Here is a 25,858-nt window from a genome sequence, read left to right on the forward strand (position 1 = left end):
GCGAACCGTGCGAGGATATCGCACCAGTCCAGCACGACTTGACTTCCCCTCTAGTGCGGTTGCGCCCGCCTCAGCCTGAATCGCTCAGTTGGAAAAACCTGAAGAGTTTTTAAGAGAGTGAAGAGGAGGGACGAGGGGGGCACTAACAGTAATCGAACGAGGCATTTTTACAAGAAACACGCCGCTCGCAAACGCAACACGGATTTTTTTTTAATATTTGTGCTTTGTGGAAATAATGACGGTGACTGTGCTGATTTGATGAAGGGTGTTGAAAAGAAAAGAGCGATGGAGAGAAATAGAAAGAGAGAGAGAGGGGGGGAGAAGTAGAGGGAGAGAGCTTGCACGCACACAGCACTATAATATCAATGGACAGTATACCCAGTGACCTTTTGAATGCAGCATCATTTTTAAATGATATCATTTTGCTGCCGCCTTCTCAGCTTTTGTTACCTTTGCGTGTGTGTGTAGGTGTGTGTGCGCGCGCGTGCGTGCGTGTGCGTGAAAGCACTGGGTTTGGCCATGCAAAGACAGAAAATTGCTACTAGAGAGAAAGCATGATGAACTGTGATTCATATAGTGGTTGGGTGGTTGAGTGGAGTAGGTGGTAGGTACATTTAGTGTAACTTCAAACTCACACTACCCATAGACCAAGAAGGAGGGGAAAATACCGCACAGCCAAAGTCAGATATTCCTACCAGGCGGACAAGAGTTTATTTCTGAAGGAAAAAAAAAGAAAAAAAAACTTGCAGAAATTGCATCATTTTCACCAAAGCAAACACTGTGTGTGTGGGTGGGAGGGATCTTTTGGCTGCATTACCATTAGTGGTTTAAAAGCTAATTATAACCCTTGCACTGAACATAACTCACTTTAACCCAACTTGACCCTCAAACTGGAAAAAAAAAACCCAGTTCCTGCAGTAAGGAGAGGGGAAAAAAATCAAAGATTCAATATTTTGTGATGTTCCAACTTCAGCAAGTGTCTTCTCTACATCATGTCCCCGTTGATCATCGAGCTAGAATCCGCTATTTCAGCGCGGCATTACTTTTTCATTATAAGTGGTATCATAGTTACGTGCATCAATAATTCACGTGAGGGAGAAATAATATAGGATATTCTTCTGACAGCATTAAAATGTGGAGACTGATTACGCAACATAATCCTTCAACTCTGGTCTCTTTGTACTCAAAACACAAGTTATATAATGATCTCAAAAATGTGATTTTAATCATATGCAAACAATAAGGGATCGCTTTCAGACCAAGTGCACCAAGAGTTGCAGATGATGAGAGGTGAATGTGTTGGGTGAATGAAAAGATTCACGTTGGCTTTCATTGAAAACCTCTGGTTAGTGCCGGCAGATTTAGCACCACAGCCATAGTAAAAATAGAAAGTTCAGCAGGATTTCAAGTTAAGCAACTGGGATTTCCACGTGTTCTCCACAAACAGTCCCAGTGAAGTCTACAGTGGTGCAACGCTACAGAGGAGCTGATTGGCATGGTGTGTTGTTCGAGGACACGTCTAGCCTTGCTGGAGGTACTGGGGGATCGGAGCAAGTGTCTTTGCACTGCAACCCACCATGCGGAGTTGCAGCAATAGAAGGCAAGGAAGTAGTAGCAGTAGTAGGAGTAGAAGTGGCATTAATTTATGTAATAGCAGTGAAGGGGAATAGCAGTAGGAATGTGGTAGACATAGTAGCAAGCAAGCAGCAGAGATACTGGATATGCATTCAAGTAGCACTGGAGTAGTAGCAGTTTTGTGGCGATCTTATAACATTTGTGAACAAGTTGCTGTTTCTCTGTCAGCTTGCTGGTAGACAAACTAATCTGACCCTAATGCTGTGATCAACTTGATCTCATCAACCGTGAGGTCAGCCCATCTATGCTCATTTGACCAACCGCAGCGCGCTGACCATGAAGGCTCCTGACCTGATTCACTTTGCTGGCACTAGATGAGGCCGCGGACGAGCCGGGACAAGGGCGACCTTACTCCGTCCCTCGTTGTGTGAATGCGCGTTGCACGCCACGCGGTGGCTTCTAACGAGCGAGCGGAGGCCACACTGGCACGCTCGCATGACATAGACGAGAAGCCATTACTCTTTAATCCACCTCTATAGCTGGCAGCTTTGGGCATCATGCACTGGACACACCCACAAAGGCATTATTAATCTCTGCTATTGAGGCATGTCACCTATTACAAGAGTCTATTCAGTATTCACACACAATTAGCACAGTGCAATGCTGAATTCATGCTTGATACTGAGAGGGGTCTGCACCCATATGATAATGTTTAGATTGGAGTTGATTGCACGGCCTAAATATGGATTCTGTATGTGCACCCACACTTGTGTTCTTGCATGCACCTGTGTTTTGTCTGCCTTCTCGCCTACCATTTCCTGTCAGTGATTATTTTCCTTGATATACAGCCTTGCTGGCTGGTTAAGTGTCTGACAGGCTGGCTAAATGGCCGACTGATAGAATATTGTGCTGAGTAGCTAGAGGCATTTCCTAAGTGGCTGGATGACTGACTGACTGACTGACTGACTGACCCACTGGCTGATAGACAGCTATCAAAATGTAACGCCTATCAGTCAACCTGCCAAACATCCACAAGAAGTGCCGCAGAGAGAAGAGAAGCAGATGGTTAGGCTGGTTAAATTGGGAGCTATGCAAATGCAGATCATTATATAAAACACATATTAATCCCACAGTCTGAAAGTCAAAAGAGATAATCGTCAGCTCGGGCCAAACCTTTTACCAGTCTGACTGATCATCCTGCCATAACCACCATATTCTGACATCTTATTCTCTATTCCATCTGGCCCAATTCATACCTCCTCTGTAATTGGTCGTTAGTTTTTAAAGCCCATGTCAAGTGCACAATGTTAAATAATGGGAGGCCATTATATCTAACAGACAATATTTCCACAAAATACAATCACAGAACCGTTCATTAGACTTAAGGTCTGCATTGAGATGAAAAAGGCGCAGTGATTATGATGGATTGCAATTAGGTATGCTTCATTCCATGAGAACAATACACCTCCTATGCCAGGGTGGGTAGCAATTCAATTATGTCAATTTCGGAAGTACAATTACTTTGGGAAGATAAGGGGACATACTTCAAAATCCAATGTGTTTTGATGAAGAAAAAAAAAAGCCTTCAGTTGGAGTTTGTTAATTAGTTCATTATTCAACAAAATAGGATTTAATTAAACATGTCATGATATGTACTCTGTGTTTGATTCCCCGTAACATGCAGCTGGGTGCCGAGCTAGCAGATTACCGCAAGAAACTTTACGAAACTCGCTGACCTTTAGAAGGAAGAGGAGCTCTCAGATGGCAGAACCAGAGAGGGCTTTTTTTTAAGCTGTTTTCTCAGTCATTCAATTTTTTCTTCTGTGGAAAAACAGACTGACACTGACATACGCAAAAGCATGCTGTGAGGAGGAGAAAAAAGCCACAGAAACAGATGACAACGGCAGAAGAGGAGCAGAAGAGAAGAAAAGCCCCCCCGTTCCAGATCTGAATATTCTGATACCTTACAGTACATCTTATGTTCAGCAGCACGGACAGCTCCAACATCCAACGTTATTTTTTATCGCACTGAAGTGCTCGACACAATGACAATTCAAAGTCACTGCAGACGCACCGGCACGCCGTGGCTCGCAGTGCCTCTCACGCGCCACAGCATCTATCGCTTGTTAGTACCCAAAAAAGTGCATTGTCTAAACTCATTCCTGGCCACACCACAGTGCTTCTATAAATACTCCATATCTCCCACGTGAGATGGACCCACTGTACTTCATGAGCCTCGCCATGCGGTATCTATGGTAACCACTTACAGTAGGAGAAACTCAGCATGTGTGGTGGAATGTGTGTGCGTGTGTTTCTAGACTATTAAGAACTAAATGTTCACAAGAATAGAAAGGTGGGAATTTTCTGGTCACTGCTTGTGAAAGTGACGTGAATAATGTCGCACTGTAGGGTTAAGGTAAAGTTAGGATTCATTTAAGGCTAGTGTATGAGTTAAGACTCGGTACAGGGTTAAGACTTGAATTTAGAGATGCTGTTGTGGGTTAGGTGGTGGTAGAAGGTCCAAATTTAGGGGTCAGAAAATAGATATTGGTTCCCATGTATTGTGTATGGTATTGTGTGGATGGTTTAGTGGTTGGATGAACATGTTTGTGCGTTAACGTGCCTCTGCATCAGTTACCTCGACCAACATTAAACCCAGTGCTTTGATAACTTTGGGATCAAGCCTCGATGTTCGCCCTCTCACAGCCCCCACAGCCACACATCGCACACAAACACTAGTTCTATAAATCTCCACTCCTTAGACATGATGTGCTGCACCACCTCCAGTGGATTCGACGTCGGGGAAAAAAAAAAAAAAATCCACTGCAGTTTCCATGGAGACCAAACCATATCATAGTAAGATAAAATAAGTGTTGATTTTGAGAAAACAGTTGTCCTCACTGCCACGGCTGACCTTTCGCCTGACTGCAGCCACAAGCTTCACAATGAACTGTGCTGGACAGCTGCCAGCAGCCTGCAGCACAGGGAGAGGGAATAAAGGCAGTAAAAAAAACCCCACAGAAAGTCGGTTCAATAAACTTTATAGCCTCAAGGTTTGTATTGTTATTGAAATGTATCTTATGCATATAATAATTGATCTTTTCTCCAAACGACACAGACCTGTCAATGCAACCCCCAGGGCAGATCTTTCTGTAAAATAGCAGACGGCAGATTTGCACATATAGTACAACCACCAACGCAGACACATATTAAACACATAAAGATGAACAACAAATATGTCACCATTTCTATGGTAACCGATCCATTTTCTCTGCAAGACAATTTGTTAAGAAAACTTAAACGGCCTCGGCTGACCTGTAAGATTAAGACGGAACACAAAGAAACAGGCCTGAAAAGTTAAGCAGCGCAAAACTCTGCAGCCCCCAGAGAAATACAAAGAATAGAAAGATTTACTATAAGATTACAACTTGCATTTAAACAACTCATATTTCTAATAGAATCTGGTTTAGGGTATAGATAGGGTACCATTGTGGATGTGCTAACTATTACTACATATTTCTGCTGGTGCAACAGTGTTTGTATGAATGCATCGCTTTAGAAACATGTTTTTGTGTATAACCATTACATTTCTATTTCAGCCGGGGGTGAAAAGCTTATTTGCACTTTTTTCTGAAACGCTGTTGCAGTTCTCCAAACATTAAGTGCAATCAAAACATCGATTCATACTGTGCAGCACAAAACCTGCCCTGAAAAAGGCCATCGCTCACAAAAAAATTTTCTGCCAGAATAAAGAAATACATCAATGAGTGCATCGCTGCCACTGAAATGACACTTCTCTTTATCACCTTATTCCACCTCAGAAACATAGCTAAAGTACGACCACTTATAAATCAAAAAGATGCTGAAAAACAGATTCATGTCTTTATAGTTAGCCGACTCGAGAGATTTCAGCTCATTCAGAGCTTTGCAGCTCGGCTATTAACCATGAATCAAGAGGACACAGCCTATAAGTCCAGTTTTAGCTGCTCTGCACTGGCTTCCTGTAACATTTACAATTGACTTCAAGGTCCTCCTCCTTGTATACAAAGCCCTTGATGGGCTTGGACCGAGCTACATTGCTAACTGCCTTGTTCACTATTTGCCTTCAAGAGCACTGCGATTGTCTGCTGCTGGTCTACTGGAGGGTTCCAGCAACAGCTGAGAGAAAATCAGGGATGCAGCTTTTGTCAGTTACACCAGAAAGCTCTGGAACACACTGTCTGTAGATTTTATCGAAGCCAGCTCAGTAAATATTTTTAAAAGAAAGATTAAAACTTTAGTCTAACTATCTTTGACCTCCTGATAGAGGCACAGAAACTTTTGTGCTTTGCCTCGTACTTATGCACCGCTGCACTTCTTTTAAAACAGAGTATTTTACTTGATTTTATGCATCCTGTGTCTGTGCCATTGCTATTCAGTGACTTTTATTTTCCGTATTACTTTGTGCATTTGCTTTATTCTATTTTCATTTTTATCTTATTTTTTACTCTCATTATCAAGTGTTTTCTATCCCTGTTTTTATGTTCATTCTGTCTTATTTTTTATGTTATCTTTTTTATATTAATTTGTTGTAAAGCACATTTCTTGCTGAAAGCTATTATAATATTGTTGTTATTATATGATTATTATTATTATTAACTATATATATAGACACTATTTTATCTATAGATAGATAGATAGATAGATAGATAGATAGATGAAAGTGTATAATGTGATATGAAAGTATGAAGAAGTAATGACTGGAATGGCTAGTTTTATTCTAAAACTCAAAGCCAGTGGGAATAACAAAAAGCACAGTCAGACACACACACACACCAACCATTAAACTGCTTGAGTTAAATGTTCTGTCCTTGCTTTCTTGTTTCATTATGATCATTTAGCGGATGCTAAATTTGTGCTCACATTCTGTAGCCATGCATATGATATTCCTCCCTCAGCAGATGTAAGAATAGAGTTAGTATTCAGTCTCTATGGTTACCACTTGTAGTTATGGAATCAATGTCAAGTTAAAGTCAGCGAGCCTGCAGAGGTGGTACTTTGCCAGCTCTGTGGAGCCGTCTTCAAACTGAGATGATCCGCTTAAGCTCGACCTGGTCAGAGCAGCTGGTTGTCTGTCAAGGTTGCATTTTATTTACCTGAATTCATACAGGGATTGGTTAACTTTAAGTAAATAAAAATCTCAAATAATCATGATCCCTTAATGATGCACCAGCTGATTCTGCGGTAGGTTTATACTTTAAGAAAAAACTTTTTAAGAAGCATTTTGAAACTAAATGTCCAGCAAAAACATTTGAGAATAGGTCTTTATTTTATGCTTTAAATTGCAGATTTCCCACCATGAAGCTAAAGTGTCACTTTGAAGGGCATCAAATGTAGGCCTCGCCGTGTTACAGGAGCTCTTGATGTTTGTAATCTGCAGGTGGCATGGCGAAACGGTGACACAAGAGGCCAACTGCTGTGTTATCATCCTGTGTCGCCGTCTAAATCATCGTTTCTGATGCCAAGATGCCAAAAGAGGGGCTTCTGGCAGAGGCCCTCAAATAATCCTCCTATCCTCCCCTCCTTCCATCACTCCCTCCATCTTTCCACCGGTTCCAACTGTGGCTAAAGCTGACATTCAGCCTGGACTCCTGTCAGCAGTTCTGGCAGTGATGTCCAACGTCTGTCAGGGGCATAGCAAAAGACTGAGTGAGAGAGATGAAAAAAGGGAGCGTGTGTGAAGGTAGGCAAGGAATCAGCCAACTATCTGCTGTTTTGGTGGTGGCGAGGCGGGGAAGGACGGCGCAACCTTGATGGGGTAGCAGGTGGCGCCTCCTCTGGTAGAGGGAGGGTAATGAGGCATAAAGGTTGGCCGATGGACTTCGTTTGTCCTGCTTATCTACTCTTCAGAGGTCGGAACCACCACCATGACATTTTGCCTGGGACAGGTGGAGACCCTGGCCAACAGCGGCCCTCTGGTGGTGCCAGGGACTGCAGGGATGGAAACTTTGCAGTCCAGAACATGTCCAAAGGCATTTTGAGGCTATGATGACAGGCTAGTTTGCAACTATTAAAAGTTAACAGTGATGAATGGAGTGCAGCCACTGTAGATGGCATGGTGGACTACAGATCTAGGGGCTTTGGTGTCAAATTCATAAACAGCATTGCTGGTCACAGTGTCAGATCACAGCCGTGATGCAGGAACAGAAGCCTTTTGTTGGTATTTTTGATTTTTCAGTGAGCTTTGGGTCAATTTCAGATTATTTTAGTTTTTTTCAACCATGTAAAAATCTTTGTAACTTTGTTTTGAAAATTGCCATAAATAAAGTTTATTATTATAGGTAGTTAGATTGCAACCATATACCAAAGCACTGCAGTGTTGGACGGTAATCACACATTTCATCACATCAGTTTTTTATGGTGAGAGGTGGGAGCATACATCATTATACAATTTCTGATTTTTTTTATGAGGTAACATCACATAACAAAGGAATAAAATGTACATATGTACTACGTATACATTTAGCTCTGAGCGTTACTCTTGTGAGTATTTAAAGGATAACTTTCGTTTTTTACAACCTGGACTTTATTTGTAGCATTATATACGACCATTTAGACACCCAGACAACTTTGGTGGCATTTGGAGTCGTTTTGAAGAAATTAGCCACAGAAGAGCGGCCCGTATATCCGTATAATGCGAGTAATTGGGGCACCCGTGCGTAGCCTCTATAAACGCATAATCTGTGGCGAAACTCATTCATTTTGTGAAAACTAACAGTCGCAAACTACAGCTAAACTAGCCGACCGCCGCAGAGTTAGCCGTGTTGTGGCTGGTTGCTCGCAGCGCGCGGCGCTCGAAAATGACGTTATCCACGTCACAAGTAGTTGTCTAGAGACACTGGATGTTGATAACATGCCACCACGGGCTCAGAGGGGAATAGCGCCAGCATATCATAACAAAATATTGGAATATGAACGAGTTTCGCCGCAGATTATGCGTTTATAGAGGCTACGCACGGGTGCCCCAATTACTCGCATTATACGAATATACGCGCAGCTGTTCTGGGGCTAATTTCTTCAAAACGACTCCAAATGCCACCAAAGTTGTCTGGGTGTCTAAATGGTCGTATTTAATGCTACAATTAAAGTCCAGGTTGTAAAAAACGAAAGTTATCCTTTAATGTTATGCAGAAATACTTAAGATTTGAAGCTTTCAGAGGCTTTACTTGGGTTGGCTTTTATTATAGGTCACTGTAACAACTCAACAAAGTAACTGCTCAGATCTCGTGGCAACAACTCTGAAATGCTCAGACAGGATGTAAACAAGCTGACAGGATACTTTATCTGATTTGAAAGAGAAAATGAAGGCAAACAGCAAAATTGCGGCCCGAACTGTCTGTCATAAACACTCATTACAGTTTATAGGCTGACGTCCGTGCTGGCCATGGTTGTGCACACTCACTGTTTTCCTGTGCAGAGACGGATTATTAGGGACATCACTTTTTGTCTTAGTTCCAAATAAAGTGGTTTAGATAATCTGGCTAAACTGTCAGCTGTTTACAAGCTTTCTGACTGATGGACCACCCTCGTTTGTTGCCCCATTAAATCCATTTTTAGCAACGTCACTGCATCCTGAGACATCCAATCATGAACATTCAAACTTATTAGAATTACCTGAGCTATGGAATCAAAACTCAAATTGTATTGAACTGCAGTTGTTGTTTAAGTTAAATTCTGAGGTACTTGTGTTCTATCTGAGTACTATTTCTATTTATTTACTATTTACTATTGCCTTGTAGTCCACCACATTTATTTGAAAACTATACTCAGTAGTTCATTTGCAAATTTGGATTTTACATACAAACAATATGACTTTATAAGTTCTGAAGCATTGCTGCTCAATAGAACTATGCAACATAATCTGAAATAGTTACACAGCAATGCAACAATTATCCGATAATGTTAGATATCATCATTTAAATGTATAATATGTAATATTTCTGCATTGAAATGTCTGAAAGTGACTAGACCTCTAGTCACTTCTAGTCACTAAACCCCTAGACTGAAAGTCTGCAGAGAGACCCTTGTTGACTAGTTGCTGTAACTTTCGGGGAAACAAGAGAAACACCATTCATCAGATAGTGAGGAAGGAAGGCGGCCGGCTAGCTAGCCACTCTGTTGTGTACTATTGTTTGTTTTCCTCACTCATGATGGAGCACAATTATTCATTTTCATGGGCAATGGCGGTTGTTTAACAATGAAGACAACAACTCCCATGATGCCCCATGGCATGAGAAAACCCCCTCTGCTGTTATTGATTTGATTGAGAGACCCCCAACAGCAGAAATTACATACTGTGTGTTTAACACTGACAGAGGCCACTCCGCATTATGAGTACTTTTACTTTTAATGCTTCACAGTAACTTCTTCTACTGCTAGTAAAATTGCTAGTGGTTCAGTGTATTTCCTGTCCAGGAAAAAAGTCAATGAATAAATAAAATCCATCGCTTTCCAGTCAGCTAAAAGTCACACTACACTTTGCCGGTCCTCACTTATTTGGTGTCTGAATTCTCTTTGTGTCTCATTGACCTGAATACTCACCTTCCCAATAATTAGAAGGCCATCATTTAAATGTGCCTTCCACGGGCCTCTAATAGAGCTCTCCTGCTGAGTTAAGGAGCTCTAATCAGCAGTGTCAATGCTGTAATTGCACTACACATAAAAGGGAAATACAGAGAGGTGTTTTAATTACAGGGAAAGGCAGAGTGCAGTTTTCATCTCTGGCTGACAAATTGTGTTGATTATACTATAAATGATATGTATGTTACCTGTCGAAGCTCATGTTGTTTGCTAATATTTGATCTGACGAGGCCAAGCTTGAATGCTTTTGCAGTGTGAGATCTTTCCAAGCAAAATGGATACATATACACACATGCGCACACGTACGCATATAGATATATAAAACATGAGTACAAAAAACACCACTTGTTATATATTTATTTTATCACCACAGTGCTGATGGCAATTTCAAAGACACAGTCATGACAGCAAGTGGGAGAAATGATGCCACTGCATTTTGGCCATGTGTGTTGGCACATTGCCGCTCCTTCTCTGCGGGGCTGGATGGATATCAGACAGTCAATCCATGGGAGGTGTTACCTGCTGAGAACAGACCAGGTGGAAACTCCACAGTAAGACCACAAGCTGTAGAGGTTTATTAAGCACTGCATAGTAATCCACCCTCTTCCCTCACCACCTTCCCCTTGGACATGCCTGAAATGTGTAAATAAATAAAAGCTGATTGCGTTGGCTCTATTAGTTTGCCAATATTTGGCAAGGTTTTGCAGTGGCTTTAGCAAGATTTAATTGAGGAAACATTCATAAATGAGACATGTGGTGGGTAGAGATAGACTCACGGGCACACCACTTAACATGGACACACTCCACATCATTATAAATAAGAACTGAAATTGCTTTTTTTTTAACTTAGAAGAAAAGGAATCAAAAAATCTATCAAAAAGTCTCAAAAACCTGGAAATATGTGATCACCAAAAGAATAAAAAGGTACTTTATGATTGACAAGAATCCTCATTAGAGCATTCATTTTACTTTGTGTGGTGTCTTTACTTCTATTTTTATAGAGTCATAATGCGGGGACTCAATTCCCGTTTGGGAGCAAAACGTAAACCTTGGCAAAGGGTGCGCATGTGTGTGAGCGTATGCATGTGTGAAGAACGCAAGCTTTTGGCATCAAATTTTACGCCCAATGAAACACTCAGTGTGTGATGTTGTGGGCCAATATTTGAGTTTTATCATCGTGTTGGTTATTTATTGCAAAAAAAAAACAAACAAACAAAAAAAACAAAAGTCAATGTCACAGCAGACGATGGACTGAGATGTGTTATCTGTGTACTCAGGCACAGAGTCCTCACACACACACACACACACAGTGACAGAGAAATCACAAGCTTCTTTCCGACACATGCACATTTTCCATCATTTTGCCAAGATGCCAGCAAACAAACCCCTGTTTACTGACATGAAACAACACAAATGCCTTTTTTCAAACATCGGGGACATCCTCTTTTATTCATCAGCACAGGACAACCTGAATATTGCACTGGCGGGAATGCACAGTGTTTTACTGGGGGGGGGGGGCTTAGAAAAGCAGCCATTATACCCCTCTCAGTGCAAAGATGCAGAAAGACACAGCTAGAGAAAAGAGGAGAATACAGCCCTTTTGAGATTGTTAAACAATTCAGTAAATCAGGCATTAAGAGCAGCATAGCAGGTCAAAATATTTGTTTGCCTGCCTCAGTGCCAGTTTCAAAAGGATGTGAACATCCACCCACTGACATTGAAGGGTTACAATACAACTTAGTCCTTCTTTTTATAGCCACAATATTGTGATTGCCGAAACGCTCCATGGTTCCGCCATCTGTTCACCCTCTGATGAATATTGGTGAGATATAAAATGCATGCTACAGTAAAAGAGGTCACAATACATAAACCGTTGACTGGTAGCGATCATGTCCTTCATGTGCCACAAAACCAAACTTGTCCACTTTTCATGACAGGCACTAAAATCTGTGCACGCATGGAGAACAATAACGTTAGAGGTTGTTTCTGACAGCTGCGCCTTTTCGGTTGATTACATAATTGATGTAAAACATGGTGGCAGGCCCATTAGGAAAAAAGATGTACCAAATGTCATGAGTGCAATCCGTGGCGCGGATCTTCCTGTGTGCCCTCGAGCAAACGCAAGCACTTCCTCAGGAGAGCAGCAGAGTTCTCGCATTCCAGCCAGTGGGCAAGAAGGTAGCACCACAACCACTTAACAGGCTAACTCTGGTTATTAGCATCATGTTTTATGCACATCACGGCCTACGGGCCAGTTAGTATTGCAAAACCATGGCAGTGTGTTGAACAGATAGCTTATTGCTGGGTTCAGAGGGATGGGAAACTTAATATATGTGTGTGTCAATGCCAAAAGCCAGATCTTTTTTTTTTTTTTTAAATCTCTAGTTACGGAGAGGAACAACAACACAATGAACAGAACAAATCCACTGCTACAGAGGTGGTCCATATTAGGTTTAATGCCAATTATCTGCTACAAAAGAGGTCTGACATTAAGCACTTTGACACGTGAGTGTTTTGAAGCTTTTGCTGGAGCCAAGCCATCTGTGCGGGTGAATCAATTTAAAACTGTGAAATGACTTAATATATCAGGGAAAACAGTCCGGAAACCCATGACAACATATTCTGTGCCAGAGACAAACTCCAGTGCTAAGACAGTGCAAAACTGTGCTTCCTGGGGTTAAATCAGCACATGTGCATTAAGCTATTTGGAGAATATATTTTTTTTGAAGAATATATATGTTTTAATTCCTGAATAGTGCAGAGCCCCAGATGTTGTTGCTACCTCAATGCAACACAAATTCTGAGTCGTGAGATGCAGGACTATAAATATATATTATTTGCATTTTAATTTAATTTGTTTTTTTTGTTTTTTTTTACATGTGTGGGTCATGTAAAGTGAATTAAAGGCCAAGAATGCAGCTTTGTCTCCCAACAATTTCAGATCAACCCCCTGCAGATATGTTGCTAATTTGTGCAATGGGGCTGAAAATAAAACATTGACTATTACCCAATTCAAACTGTGTTTAATTTGACTTGGAAATTCTTCACATTTTACAGCGCCCCCATCAGGTCAAATGGAGTACAGAGTTTTAGATCGTTTTTAAATAATAAAATGGATTTCAATATTGAATGCGAACAAAGCAATACAGTCCCAGCACGAATACTGTCATGTTAGGGACAGTCATCATTTTTTAATTGTGCTTTTGCAGTCCAGCGTCTTCCTGGCTGGATCACTTCTGTCCCCCCTCCCCTCTCAGGCAGCAGAGCCGCTGCAGGACTCCTACACAGGGCTCACTGCCTCAGCATCCGCCTCTGATCCCACCATATCCATGATAGTGCGTGTCCGAGTTTGCACAGTGGCGCGCGTCCTGCTTAGCAGTGCGTGGAGCCACAAGCGCGCATGGCTGCGAGAGATGTGCCGCGCGTAGGCTTCAGCGCATACTGCTCTGCTCCATGCATCCCGCGTCCAAGCCCCGGGCGCTGCATTGGCACGGCGCCTCTCAGCGCATTAAGCCGCGCTTCTCGTTTTCGTCAGAGGCCCGAATGCGTGGAGATCGATGCGTGAGCAACTGTTGGTGCAGGGATGCATTTATGGCGCGGAACCCCCTTTTGAGTGGAGAGGAAGCGATAGTGAGAGGGGAGGGAGGGAGGGGGGACAGGTTCAGCACAATGGACAGAGTCACTAATGTCAGAACCATGGACAGAGCCTCTGACTCAGAGCGAGGGCTGCTCCTTCCTTTCGTTCTTGGAAGGAGTGAACGCGCTCTGCTCCCTCAGCTGTCCCGTGGGACCCGCGTGGCAGAACTAACCAATACTACAAGCCCCGAGAACACTTTTATCTGCCTCGTTCTGTAACTGCCTCACGTGCAAGCTCCCACCCATGCACGGAGGGATTGCTGCCACTGATCAATACCTGTAGTTTGCAATAAACAAATAACAGACAACAGGATCCCATCACTGTCTCGCGTATGCATCTATGGGGTGAAAGTTTGGGCTGGCGGTCAACTTGAAAACCTTCCGGTTCATGAGGTGGAGTTATGCTCTGCTGCACCCACAGGAGGTGACACACGCTGACACTGGGAGCTGCCCGGTCCAGCCTTCAACTGGGAGCCCCCACTCCCGAGCAGCTCTGTTGGAGCGGCGGGGTTAAGTGCCTTGCTCGAGGACAGCGAGAGGATGAGTCGGCTGACGGGTGTCTGAAGAGCGCACGGAGAGAGACAACCCCACCCACATTCTCCACCCCCCCCTCCCTCGTGGATTCGAACCGACAACTCTCCCATCACAGTGACCGCTCCTGCATCAGCCACACTGTGTGTAAAGGAACCAGGGGGACCCCCGTCTGCCCCCGAGTAACTCACAGTCTTGGTTCTCCTTTAAATTCCTTCCGTGGCTTGGTGCTACATCTGCCAGCAGCAGCAGCAGCGCTGCTCCTTGGTGTTGTGGTCGGGAATACGCATGCGCCCGGCATTGGAATTACTGCACTGGCAAGAATAAGTTGGACCTCGTCTGTCTTCAGTAAAAGAAAAAAAAACCCCACACACATAAGTATGGCAGTCTTCAGAATAAGACGAATGAGGTGTTTTAGCGTCTGGTTGTTCCCTCTCGTGGTGGCCGTGGCGTGCGCCCAAAGGTAAGTGAACGGGTCGGGGGGGACGCGCCGCTCGTTTTGACTAAGTGTGACTGTGTTACAGGCGGCGTAGAAAATACTTGGACACTTTTACGGTTCTCCTGTTTAAACCTCCTGTGCATCCTCTCTCTGTGTTTCCTTCCATAGTGCCGGTGTCAGTGACCCTAGCAATATGTCTCTGGTCAAAGAAACGGTGGATAGGCTGTTGAAAGGTTATGATATACGATTGAGGCCAGATTTCGGAGGTAAATGAACTCGTTTTTTTTGTATCACCAACTCTGTTCGAGTTTGCGCCTCGTCAGCCTGCTTAATAGTACAGTGTTCAAACGACTAGTACAATCGGCGGAAACTCAGTTAAGTTTGCAAATTCGCAAAGTAGAGGAGACATTTCTGATCGGCTCCTGCGGCTGTGACATTTTACATGATGCTGTCGAGGCGAAGCGTGTCAAAACAACCCGGAGAAGCGACATAAAGGGGAGAACACATGAGTGATGTGGCTGAATGTGGACGATAAAAACGCACCGTCTCATTCACTCGACTGTCAGATCAGGTGTGTGAGGTGGCCGTCGGCGCACATCTGTGGGAATCTCATATAATCAGGCGCCGGTTATTGTTGATGCCCGCGTCCCGACTCAGGTGTGCACCGCGAAGCAAACGCGTCTCAGGGCGGGGGGGTCTCACGTCAACAACTTTTCGGGGGAACTGCCAGCACTTTGGCCGCGGCTCAGCGCGTCTAATCCCGCCCGCAAATGAACACTGTCAACTATTATCCGGCTGACAACAGCTAAATTCACAAGTGTTAATCTGTGCTCCCATCACGCACACATTAATAACATGTCACCGAGTTACACAGGCTGCACTTGATGTACAGTGTCTCTGTTGCTTATTATTGTGTTTTGATCTGTCCCAGGTGCTCCGGTTGGAGTGGGAATGAATATAGACATAGCCAGCATAGACATGGTATCAGAAGTCAATATGGTAAGTAGGCCATTATCACCTCTTCTTTGACAGCGGGTGGCCATTCTGGACTAATGATCCCTGCTTTGCATGAACACACCAGGGGGAAATACCCTCCCAAACCACCGGGGAAACCCCTTTCTAATGCAGTTGTGCAAACGTCTCTCTTTTCCCCCGATCACTCGCATCGACCTGTGGGTTTGAGAGCTCAGGAGCAATGAGCGTTTTGTTTGAGGGCTGATGGCATGAAGTCGACCTCTCTGGGGTTTTGAAATTGATTGGCGTGGACGGACGCTCTGTTTTCGGTGTCATAAGCCGGTGGCTGCATTGTTTGCTGAGCAGGTACACCGCCAAGCATCACTAACTGCACAAAAATCAATGCTTTGGGGGGGGATGAGACAAGTCCAATCCAATCACCTCTGTCATACCTTTCAGGGGAAGTTATAGAATCGGCCAAAGTCACATATGTTGCTGCTTGAGAAGTGTTTCAGATTGTCTGTTTTGGCTGTTTTATGAGTGCTTTACTAGAAACAGAGGCAGTGGGAGAACTTGAGAGCTGTGCTTGTGAGAAGTGGAGATTAAGTTTTGCTTCATACAAGTGCACCTCCTAGTGATGAGATGTTAGAACTACGCCTCAGTTGACATAAAACTCAAGGATGCATTTTTATCATCATGGAAGGTCACTCTTGACACTTATGATGCTACAAGGTGAGCAAAAATTGATATTTATGGTAATGTGAGATTTTGATAGGTCTGCTGTCATCTTTTTTTCTAACATTGTCTCTTTCTGTGGTTGACCTCGACTGTGGGAGTTAGCATGTTTCCTGCCATTGCTATTAATGCTGTTGCAGTTGTTTTGGCATTATAGTAGCTGTGATGTGAGTCATGTAGTGATGTCAGGGACTGATTACACGTGGGAATATTTTTGGCAGCAGCACCCAAAGGCTGTTCTTCATGTTGCTGTCTTTGTGCTCCTGTAGACTATGTTGATGAGATGAGAAAACAGATGATGCCCCGTCTATTTGAATGCATTATTGCAGAAGACCCACACAACCAGAGGCACATACAGTACATGCGCACATGCAAGCGCACACATTCACAGCGCAGGTCTGCAGAGCCCTCCACAATGGCACTGAATTCTTAATTAAAGGCATGCTTTCCCAGTGTAACCGATGCAAGAGCTTGGAAGCTGCTTTAAATTGTGTTTGTGTGTGTGTGTGGGAAAGAGTAAGTGCAGTTTGTGTATTGTAAGTGCGGACATGGGATGTATTTAGAGAAATCCAATGCTAAAATGTTATGTAAGATGCTATTTGTATCTACAACCTAATCACCTAATGCATTAGAGCTGTTTCATCCAATTCATGCACAGCATTTCTCAGCAAAAAAGGAAGGCAGCGATTTTCTTTTACGTTAAATGACCACACAATTGTCCTGGGCAACAAATAAATGTTGATATTTAGGGAATTTCCACTTTTTAGATAGCATGGAGCAGAGAGATAAAACCAAACGAGAATGAGAAAAGAGGGCACAAGCACAATTTATAGCCATGGTGTTGCAAATATGTGATATACAGTAGTTTGTGTCCTGCAACTAAGCCAACAGGACAAAGTTTGTTGTGCTTTGTTTGCTATTTCCTCCACTGCTGTCGTGGCCTCTGGGCTACAGCGTTCAGAAAAAAAAAAAAAAGTAGATTATATCCCAGCTTCATTACTCCTACCCAGAAGTACGTCAGGGTTTTTATCCACACACACCCACACGCATGGCCAAAATCCCACTCTCCATCCAAACACACAAAGCCAGCGCCGCGCAGCTTCTTTGATCATCCCATCCCTTTTGTCAGCTTTGGCCCACTAAACACCCTCTAATGTGAAAGGGGAGTCATTACCACCTGACCCATTGGACTCCCGTGAAAAGAAGAGGCCACATGTGTGTGTAATGGTTTCGGCATCTTTGATCTGCTCCCCTTCCTATAAATGTAACCACTTTTCAGGATAGCAGCTGGTGTAGAAGCACTTTCCTTTCTTCCATTTCCTCTACCCCATCTGGCTCTCTATCTGCCACTTATTTTGGTGCGGGGATGGAGCCACCCTGTGTACTTTCTTTAGAGAACAGATAAGAAGCCGGGTTGAGGATAATGGAGAGATGTCACTGAGGGTTGTATCCAACAGTGTCCCATTAGCCATTATGGCAGAGCGGGACATCCGTGCTTTGGTGTGTATTAACAATATATTCTTCTATCACCCACCACCGCTCTCTGTTGAAGGCCTCACATTAAAAGCAGAGACATGACCGGGTGATAACGTAGTGTATTTATTAGATTTTTCCAGAGGGGCCATTAAAATAAGGAACCGCAAAGAGGCTTGTCTTAAACCATCTGTTTTAGCACTTTGTTACCAATGTCTCAGAGCAAAAATCCATTTAGAAACAACACAGGCCTCTCGCTCGCTTTAGATGAGTCACCGAACTAAGTATGCAAGCCTTCAAGCGTGACTGGCCCAGAGGACATGAAGTCCTCCCCGCTGTTTGTCACGTAAGCAGTTCTGATGTCCAAATGCACAACCCGGGCTCGAGCATGTTGCAGGACCCCAAAACTACCTTTCCTTAATTAAAGACAAGACTTTAAAAAAAGGTATCGACGCAGTTTGTGCACCGGTAGCTGGCTTTGCTGTGTCGTATGCCGTGTAGAAAACTACATTACATGTCACTTAGGCCCGGAGCCAGACGTGGAATGAGGAGGCTGTGGCTGGTGTTCATTACATTCCCATGAAAGGTCACTTGTTCTTGGGTGCTGGAGCCAAAGTCTCCAGCCTTCTGGGGTGAAAAGGGATAGGATATGATTGTGTAAGACCTAGGGGTCAAATTCCTCACCCTTGTGTGTGTGTGTGACAGAGAGAGAGAGAGATGGAGATAGATGGGGGTGGGGGGGCGCTAACAAGTTACCATGTGGAGAGCCAGAAGCAGTGCTGGTGTTGGAGGGAAGGTCATGTACCTAGTGCTGCTGAGGGTTCATTCTGCGTGACTCAGAGGTGGACATACAGAGAGGGACACACACACTGAATACCAATGTCATGTTAGAAATTCAACCCAAGGCCAGTGGCTTCACAAGCCTTAATTCATGCACTGGTCAAAGGAAGGATGAAGAGTACGTAGAGGCATTGGTTGATTTCTGTCTCCCAGCAGGTCTCTCTGGGCGCTCTCTCTGCTGCCATTTAACTCTCGATGTTTGCTTTTGGTTGAGCTCCTCAGCACTTGAATTCTAAGCCAACAGTTTTCACCGGGGGAGAAATACTCCCATCTGAGGATGAACTAAAGTTCTTATCTTCCTCCAAAAGGCAGAAATACCATTATTGATGCACATAAAGGTCAAGAGGAGCTTATTGATTGTTGGAGAGGGACTATGAAATTCAGAGCCCCCCCCCCCATTTTAGTACCCAGTTATTTCCACCTCTCAGCACAAGATATCTTTGATGGGATGTCTGCTATAAATGCATCAAGATTGCACTGAAAACTAGGCCTGTACTATATATTATACAAATGTGATATATTATAATGGATGTTGGCTGAAAGGCGAAGGGGTTATTGTTTGCCATATGATAATAAAAGGAAAGAAAGATTGTGGAAGCACTTATGTGGTATTGCGTAATATCTCATCCGGACCTGAGAGCTTTAAAATGATATTAAGTCTGCATCTGTAGTTGTGTCCAAATCTATTTCAAAGCAGCCTTCAGTATTATATTGCTGATGTGGGCACGGTGGTGGAAAAGTATTCAGATGCTTTACTTGAGCAAAAGTACTAATACCACACTGTGAAAATACGCCACTACAAGTAAAAGTCCTGTAATCGAAAGTATATACGTAGCAAAATGTACTTGTGCAATGCACTTATAATGCAGTAAAATCAGTGTTTTACTATTATATGTGATTTTTTTGGGTTCATATTACTGCGGCATAAATGTTTATGTTGCATTTAATTACTGTAATTGTTAAAGGTTGAGCTAACTATCATATGCTTGTGGTGTCGCTGTCCTGTGAGAACCACCTATCTCTAAAAAGTCAACTTTTGAGATGAGCTCAGAAACACAGTCCTGTCTTCAGCTTTATGACGATGCATTTTCCAGCTAATCTAAATAGTTTACTTATCTTAAGAAGCTGGAGAATGTTTTTAACCCCTAAAGGAGCACTTAGTCCTTCAGAAACTTACCATTCAGTATCACCAAATTTGGAGATACATGTTTTTCACTGGACAGAAAGGGTATGGAAATTTGTTAAATTTATCATTTGTATCGATCATACAAATAGTGGAGTAGTGGAGTAAAAAGTTCAATAGTTACCCCTAAGATGTAGTGGAGTAAAAGTATAAAGCTGCATAAAATGGAAATACTCAAGTAAAGTACAAGTACCTCAAATTTGTACTTACATACAGTACTTGAGTAAATGTACTTCATTACATTCCACAGCTGTGCAGGCAGAACTGTAAACTGATGAGCATCTGACATCAGCCAAAATAATGACTCAGTATGACTCAAATAGATTTCCATGACATGTGTTCAAACACTTAACAGTGCTGGTGAGGAAAACATCACCTTAATGATATAATTAATCTTTGGCGATAATGAATGGAACTTTTGTTTGGTTGAAGGGACGCAGTCACACTATTTTGTCACCTCACGCACGATTTTGCCTGACCGGGCTTCACCAAAATTACACACACGGGCCGATCGCTGCCGTCTTTGTCAGCTCTCACATTATCTCCGAGCTCCTGCTGCATGACGGTTGCGTGGTAACTAACGAGAGAGTAGAGGCAATGTGTGAAGACTCATGGACTGAGACGCTTTCCGATTGTGGTCGGAAATAAATCAAAAGAAATGAAGGCACTCCAACTTTTTTATCCTGTTTAAAAATGAGCTGTCGAACTGTTAAAAATATCTTTTAAACTGCGAACAAGCTAATGAGCTTCGAAGTGTTTTTTCAACTCAAAGAGCTGTGGTTGGTTGGTTTGGTTATTGTGCAGCGCAAAGAGAGAGCAGAAATTCTTGAGTTGGCCGTAAAGGCTAATTACTCAAAACCGCTGCATTAAAGGTTTCAGCTGCTGAAGTCCTTTGCAAAGACTCTTGCAGTGTCTCCGTCTTATCCACGGTCTATATTAAGCCTGCTAGCATATGGGGCAGACAACTTGTACATTTAGGATGTCTCTAGTGAGGATGTACACACTCTCTCTCTCCGTCTCTCATGCACATACACATATTCATAAGTCCTAATCCCCCCTCTAGTCTCCAGTCATGTTTCCTCATAAACTGCTATATTAGCCACCAGGAAAGTAGCTGTTGGAATTATGTGACGGACAGAGCAGAGTCAAACTCCACCAGGTCTCAGCAAGGATTTCACTCTGTGCTGTAATGGAGACAGCTAGACTGAATGCAATGTATGAGGGAAGCCAGGCTCTAATATAACAGTATTGATTTATTTTCACTGCTTAGGACAGATGATACATTGGACTTAAAAGACAATCCAGACTCATCTCTCAGCTCCTGTTCCAAGACAATTTCATTAAAAATTGGCTTGAATAGCATTCGAAATACATTAAAGGGTACCAGTTGACTTGTGGCGAAGGGCACTAAAGAGGGGACCTCACCGCATATCTAACAACTGCATGTGCAAGAAAGGTTAAGAACACAATTGTCATTATGTTTAAGATTAGACAGCCAATTAACCACATCCTTCCTGTTAGCAGTGTCAACTTGATACAATCACTGCACTGACTCGGCTGTCACGGCAACATAAAACAGTCGAAATTACTCAATTAGGAGTTACACAACAAGAACAATCTCGCAATCTCGGAGGCGGAGACTGGATGCAAGTAATTTCACTCATTTAAATGTGCCATGAAGAAACTGAATTAATTACCCGTTTAGCACAAGCATGAATACTGATAACTTTCACCATATGCTGACAAAACCTTTACACTTAAAGCCGTATACGATATTTGTTTTTGGCCTCTTGTGGGCAGCAGAACAACCTGAAAACACAGGGTCCGACCTTTTATCACCTGACGAAGTTGATGCAGCAAGTGTGTTGGCAAACAGTTGCTTTATTACACATCCAGCAGACACAGCATTAGCATTCATTTGGAGCCCTGTTTCTGCCCACCCAAGGAATGTAAATCCAATATTTACTCCTGTTCCTGTTTTGATATTCATCAAGCTCTGCCTCTTTAGCGGCTACATGCTCGACTGTGTTCACCAGGTAGTCGCTTCCTTCCTGTGTTTGCAGTTTGGTGCCGGGCAGGTGGTATTACAGTGGGTTTATCAGAGCTTTTGGGCTGAAAACAGCTGCTGCTGTTGCAAAAAGGGTTGTCGGGAGCGATGAGGCTGAGCCAAAACAGCAAGTTTGGGCCATGAATCCAGAGCAGCAATGTGTTGCTTTTAGCCCACGCTTGAGCTCAGTAACCCCATGATCAGATCCATTCTGCTGCTGCTGTACTGCTTGACCACTGTATAGGTCATATGAATCTGGACAACAAATAAATCCCTCATTATATGGTGATTCTTCCATGAATGTCATACAATGTATTTGGTAGGTTAGGAATTTATTACTTGATAGCAATCAAATGCTCCCAGTGTAATTCCTTGCATTCAGCTCATCACTGTCCAATTCACAGATTTGATCAATGCAGTATCTCTAACTCCAGCTGACCCGACAGTCAGTAGAACAAGTATCAGGTCTGATGCTGGATTATGTTCTCTCATACAATTACTATTTTCAGTCTATTTAAGTCCTTTATTCATTAGGCTTTGATGCGCGGTGCCATTAGGTGGCAAAATATTTTCAGCCCACACACTCTGGACTTCTCTGTTTCATTTTTCTGACCCTTTCATTAAGCCGTGTCTTCTCCACCCGGTTTCCTCTTTCCCACCTGAAGACTCGGCAGCAACCTGCAACACTCATCAACAGATTCAGCAGAAAAACAGGAAACATGCACAGAAGCTGTACACCCCACATACGAACGCAGAAAATACAGCAAGCTTGTGCAGGGGAAAGTCACAAGGGATGGCGAAGGGAGTGAGGGAGGAGTGGGTGAATTGTGTGAGCAGAGTGCTGAAACACCCCATGTTCCAACCTGCATTATTCATGCTGGTAGGTTTAGATACATATGCCTCCCTACAGAGTTTTAGTAATCCATTTAGATTACACTGGTGTGCCACTTGAACGCAGTAAAAGGACAGACATTAAGTGGGTTGTTTGTATACTGAGAATAGGATTTTTATGTCGCCAGTGACAATATGGGTAGGTGTTTACTCATTCGCAGAACCAATTAACTTAATGTAAATGATGATGATGATGGTGGCTGTGTTGCTGTGATGATGAGAGTGATCATGAGGATAAAATAAGGAAGGAAATAAGAGGGGCGAGGAACAGGAAAAAGAAACCTTGGATAAATAAATGCAAAAGCAGCAACACAGTGGTATTTTATAGCTAAGTGTACGTTACACATCAGATCAGTGTGAGCACCTGTCTCCATCACTGGAATGCTGATAACTCTAAGCAACAGTAGTCATTGCTCTTGGCGTGGTCTCAGCCATAACACCTGGTATTTTGTTGGGTGTAGCTGACAGCACTTCATCAATTTGAGGGAAAAAAAACCAAAAAGAATGACGCACAAGATCCATTCTTCAGCCTCAAAGTGCCACTATGCAAGGCAGAAAGCTGCCTGTTCGTAATACTGTCTATAGTTCATATCCTGCAGCCATAACATTGGAGGCCTTATTAATTCTTCTTATTCCTCTGTGCTGAAGAACTCAATTGTTGTTCAGCAACTACTAAATGAGCCAGTCCAGGTGTGTTTATTCATTACAATGAACTTCGAAGTAGATCCCACACACGCTGCACCGCTGCTATAAGTACTCACTAGGGTAGCACATTTGTATTAATCTGCAACAGAAAATAGACTCCGACAAATGCACTAGTTACTCCAGTTTGAGTGACATTTGTGAGAAAAAGCTGCAGGGCCCAGCTGATTTAGGAAATAGCTTAGTCTCGTTAAAACCTACACAATATATCTGCACCTGTATTTAAAGAGTTACTCCTTCACTACAGGAATGAGAGGGCTTGGGGCTGAGTGCCAGAGACAGGGTCAGAAATCACAAAATACTGAGAAACAGACTATCAAAAATTGGTGGTTTGGGTCATTTCCTGGAATAAGTAAAAAAAAAAAAAAAAGCATGATAACACCTGCTATAGCCTTTAAGACAAATATCAATACATAATGGTATATTTCTCTAAATGTAATGATGATCAGCCCAGATTTATCATTAAGTTAGTACTGGCACTCTGTCTAATGCAAATAAGTGATAGCAAAGTAATACCAAAATAATCATCCTGACACAAACACAGGACCACAATCGACATTCAGAAATTACTAAATAATTCCAACACCGGATGGCAGAGATGGAACCCAAAACTCTGGAGATAATGCAGTATTTACTTGGGCAATGTGTGGACTAACAGTTGGAAACAAAGTCAATCCGATATGGCAAACAAATCCAAAATACTAAGGGTGATAGGCGTTAAATTAAAAGCCAGCCAGATGGCCATGTATAAACAGATACAGACAGGGCAAACAGAATGAAGGCTGGAACAGTAAAGCAACATGACAACACAGACAATCTGGCAGAGGCTAACTGCGAGCTATCCTCCATATATACTGGAGCTGATTGCAACAGCTACCGGGCGAGCAGGTGACTGAGCTGGGTATTGAGCAGGATGGGGGAAACTTAAGAGCAACAGCTGGTACGCAGGTGAGGAGCAGAGCATCTGAAGGAGGGAATAGAGAGAGGAACTCGAGGCAACGGAGGGCGGAGAGGTAGACGGAGCAGCTGTCGCCATGACAAGATTACCACAGGTTTTTGTGCAGTCGAAATCTCATAAGCTGTGTGTGCAAAGACGTGTGGGTAAATGTGACTGAGGCGTTAGACCACCATTAATTCTGTTCTCGCTGCAGATATCTCTCTTTAAATCTAATCAGTAGTCTATACAACAGGTCCCCACAGCTGCCCAAACTTTGGCTTTTTATTGTGTAAATACTATTTAAATTGACTTTTCGTCCATGTTTCAGCACACTGTGCACCACACTCCCTTTCTTATATTTTTACCTTTATTTCCAAAAAGTGTGCTAATGATTTGCTTTGTCTCTCCAACTCTTTATTTATCTGTCTACATGTATCTATGGACTAGCATGTCAACATGTTTACCTGTCTGGTGAAATGTCTCCACAGCTGTTGGATGGATTGCCAGGACATATGGCGCAGACATTCACGTTCCTCACAGAATTAATTGAAATAACTTTATTGACACCGACTATTCATCTAGCTCCATCATCGGGTCAAAATTCCACTTTGTTCAGCACTTTGATTCGTGATCAAACACCTGGAAAACTAATGACGCTCCCATCAGCCTCAGCTGTGCTTCGTGTTTCGTGCTCATTAACAAATATGTGCGCGCATGCTAAACTAAGATGGTGAACATGGTACATATTACCTGCTACTATGTTATTTTCATTCATCTTAGCATTTTACTCAAAGCACTGCTTTGCTTAGGTGTAGCCTGACAGAGCCGTGTCTTAATTTAGCACCCATGTTCCTGTAAAAGGAATCATATAAACAATATGGAGGAAAGCAATTAAACAACTGAGCAGCTATTCAGCTATGATGTGGGTGTGTGCTCAACCCTTTGTTGTGTAGAAAATGTCTTAGTTCTCTATAACTTTTAAAGCTGGCTCCATTAAGCTGCACCAAGAACCCTGCAGCAACACTTTGTTTTACTCAAAAGGGGACTAAATACACACAGGGCCCACAAAGATACTAGAGTGAATAGCTATGGATGCAGGAAGGGGCCCATAGAGAATGGCGGTCCATGTGCAGGGTCCAGAATTTTGTGCGACGCCCCTGCATGCACACACTGTCATAAAGATGTACTGCTTAGATTGTTGTTAATGTTACAGACACTGCTCATTGTACAATTAGTAACACAGCTCTAAATGTCAGGGGAAGAAACGCGTGTAATCAATTCCCCCAGGTTAAACAA

At 43.0% G+C, this 25,858-nt stretch overlaps 1 protein-coding gene across 1 annotated transcript in view; it reads left to right on the top strand.

Annotated features, from left to right (window-relative positions):
• The first annotated feature begins 14,741 nt into the window (after window positions 1–14,741).
• Window positions 14,742–25,858, top strand: part of LOC121617084 (gamma-aminobutyric acid receptor subunit beta-2) — a 56,977-nt gene continuing 45,860 nt past the window's right edge. The window contains exons 1-3 of the mRNA XM_041952106.1: window positions 14,742–14,824; window positions 14,969–15,066; window positions 15,732–15,799. Coding sequence (XP_041808040.1) covers window positions 14,742–14,824; window positions 14,969–15,066; window positions 15,732–15,799 — 249 coding nt within the window. The remainder of the gene's footprint in view (window positions 14,825–14,968; window positions 15,067–15,731; window positions 15,800–25,858) is intronic.

This window comes from Chelmon rostratus, chromosome 14 (genome assembly GCF_017976325.1).
Source record: "Chelmon rostratus isolate fCheRos1 chromosome 14, fCheRos1.pri, whole genome shotgun sequence".
NCBI classification, from domain to species: Eukaryota; Metazoa; Chordata; class Actinopteri; order Chaetodontiformes; family Chaetodontidae; genus Chelmon; species Chelmon rostratus.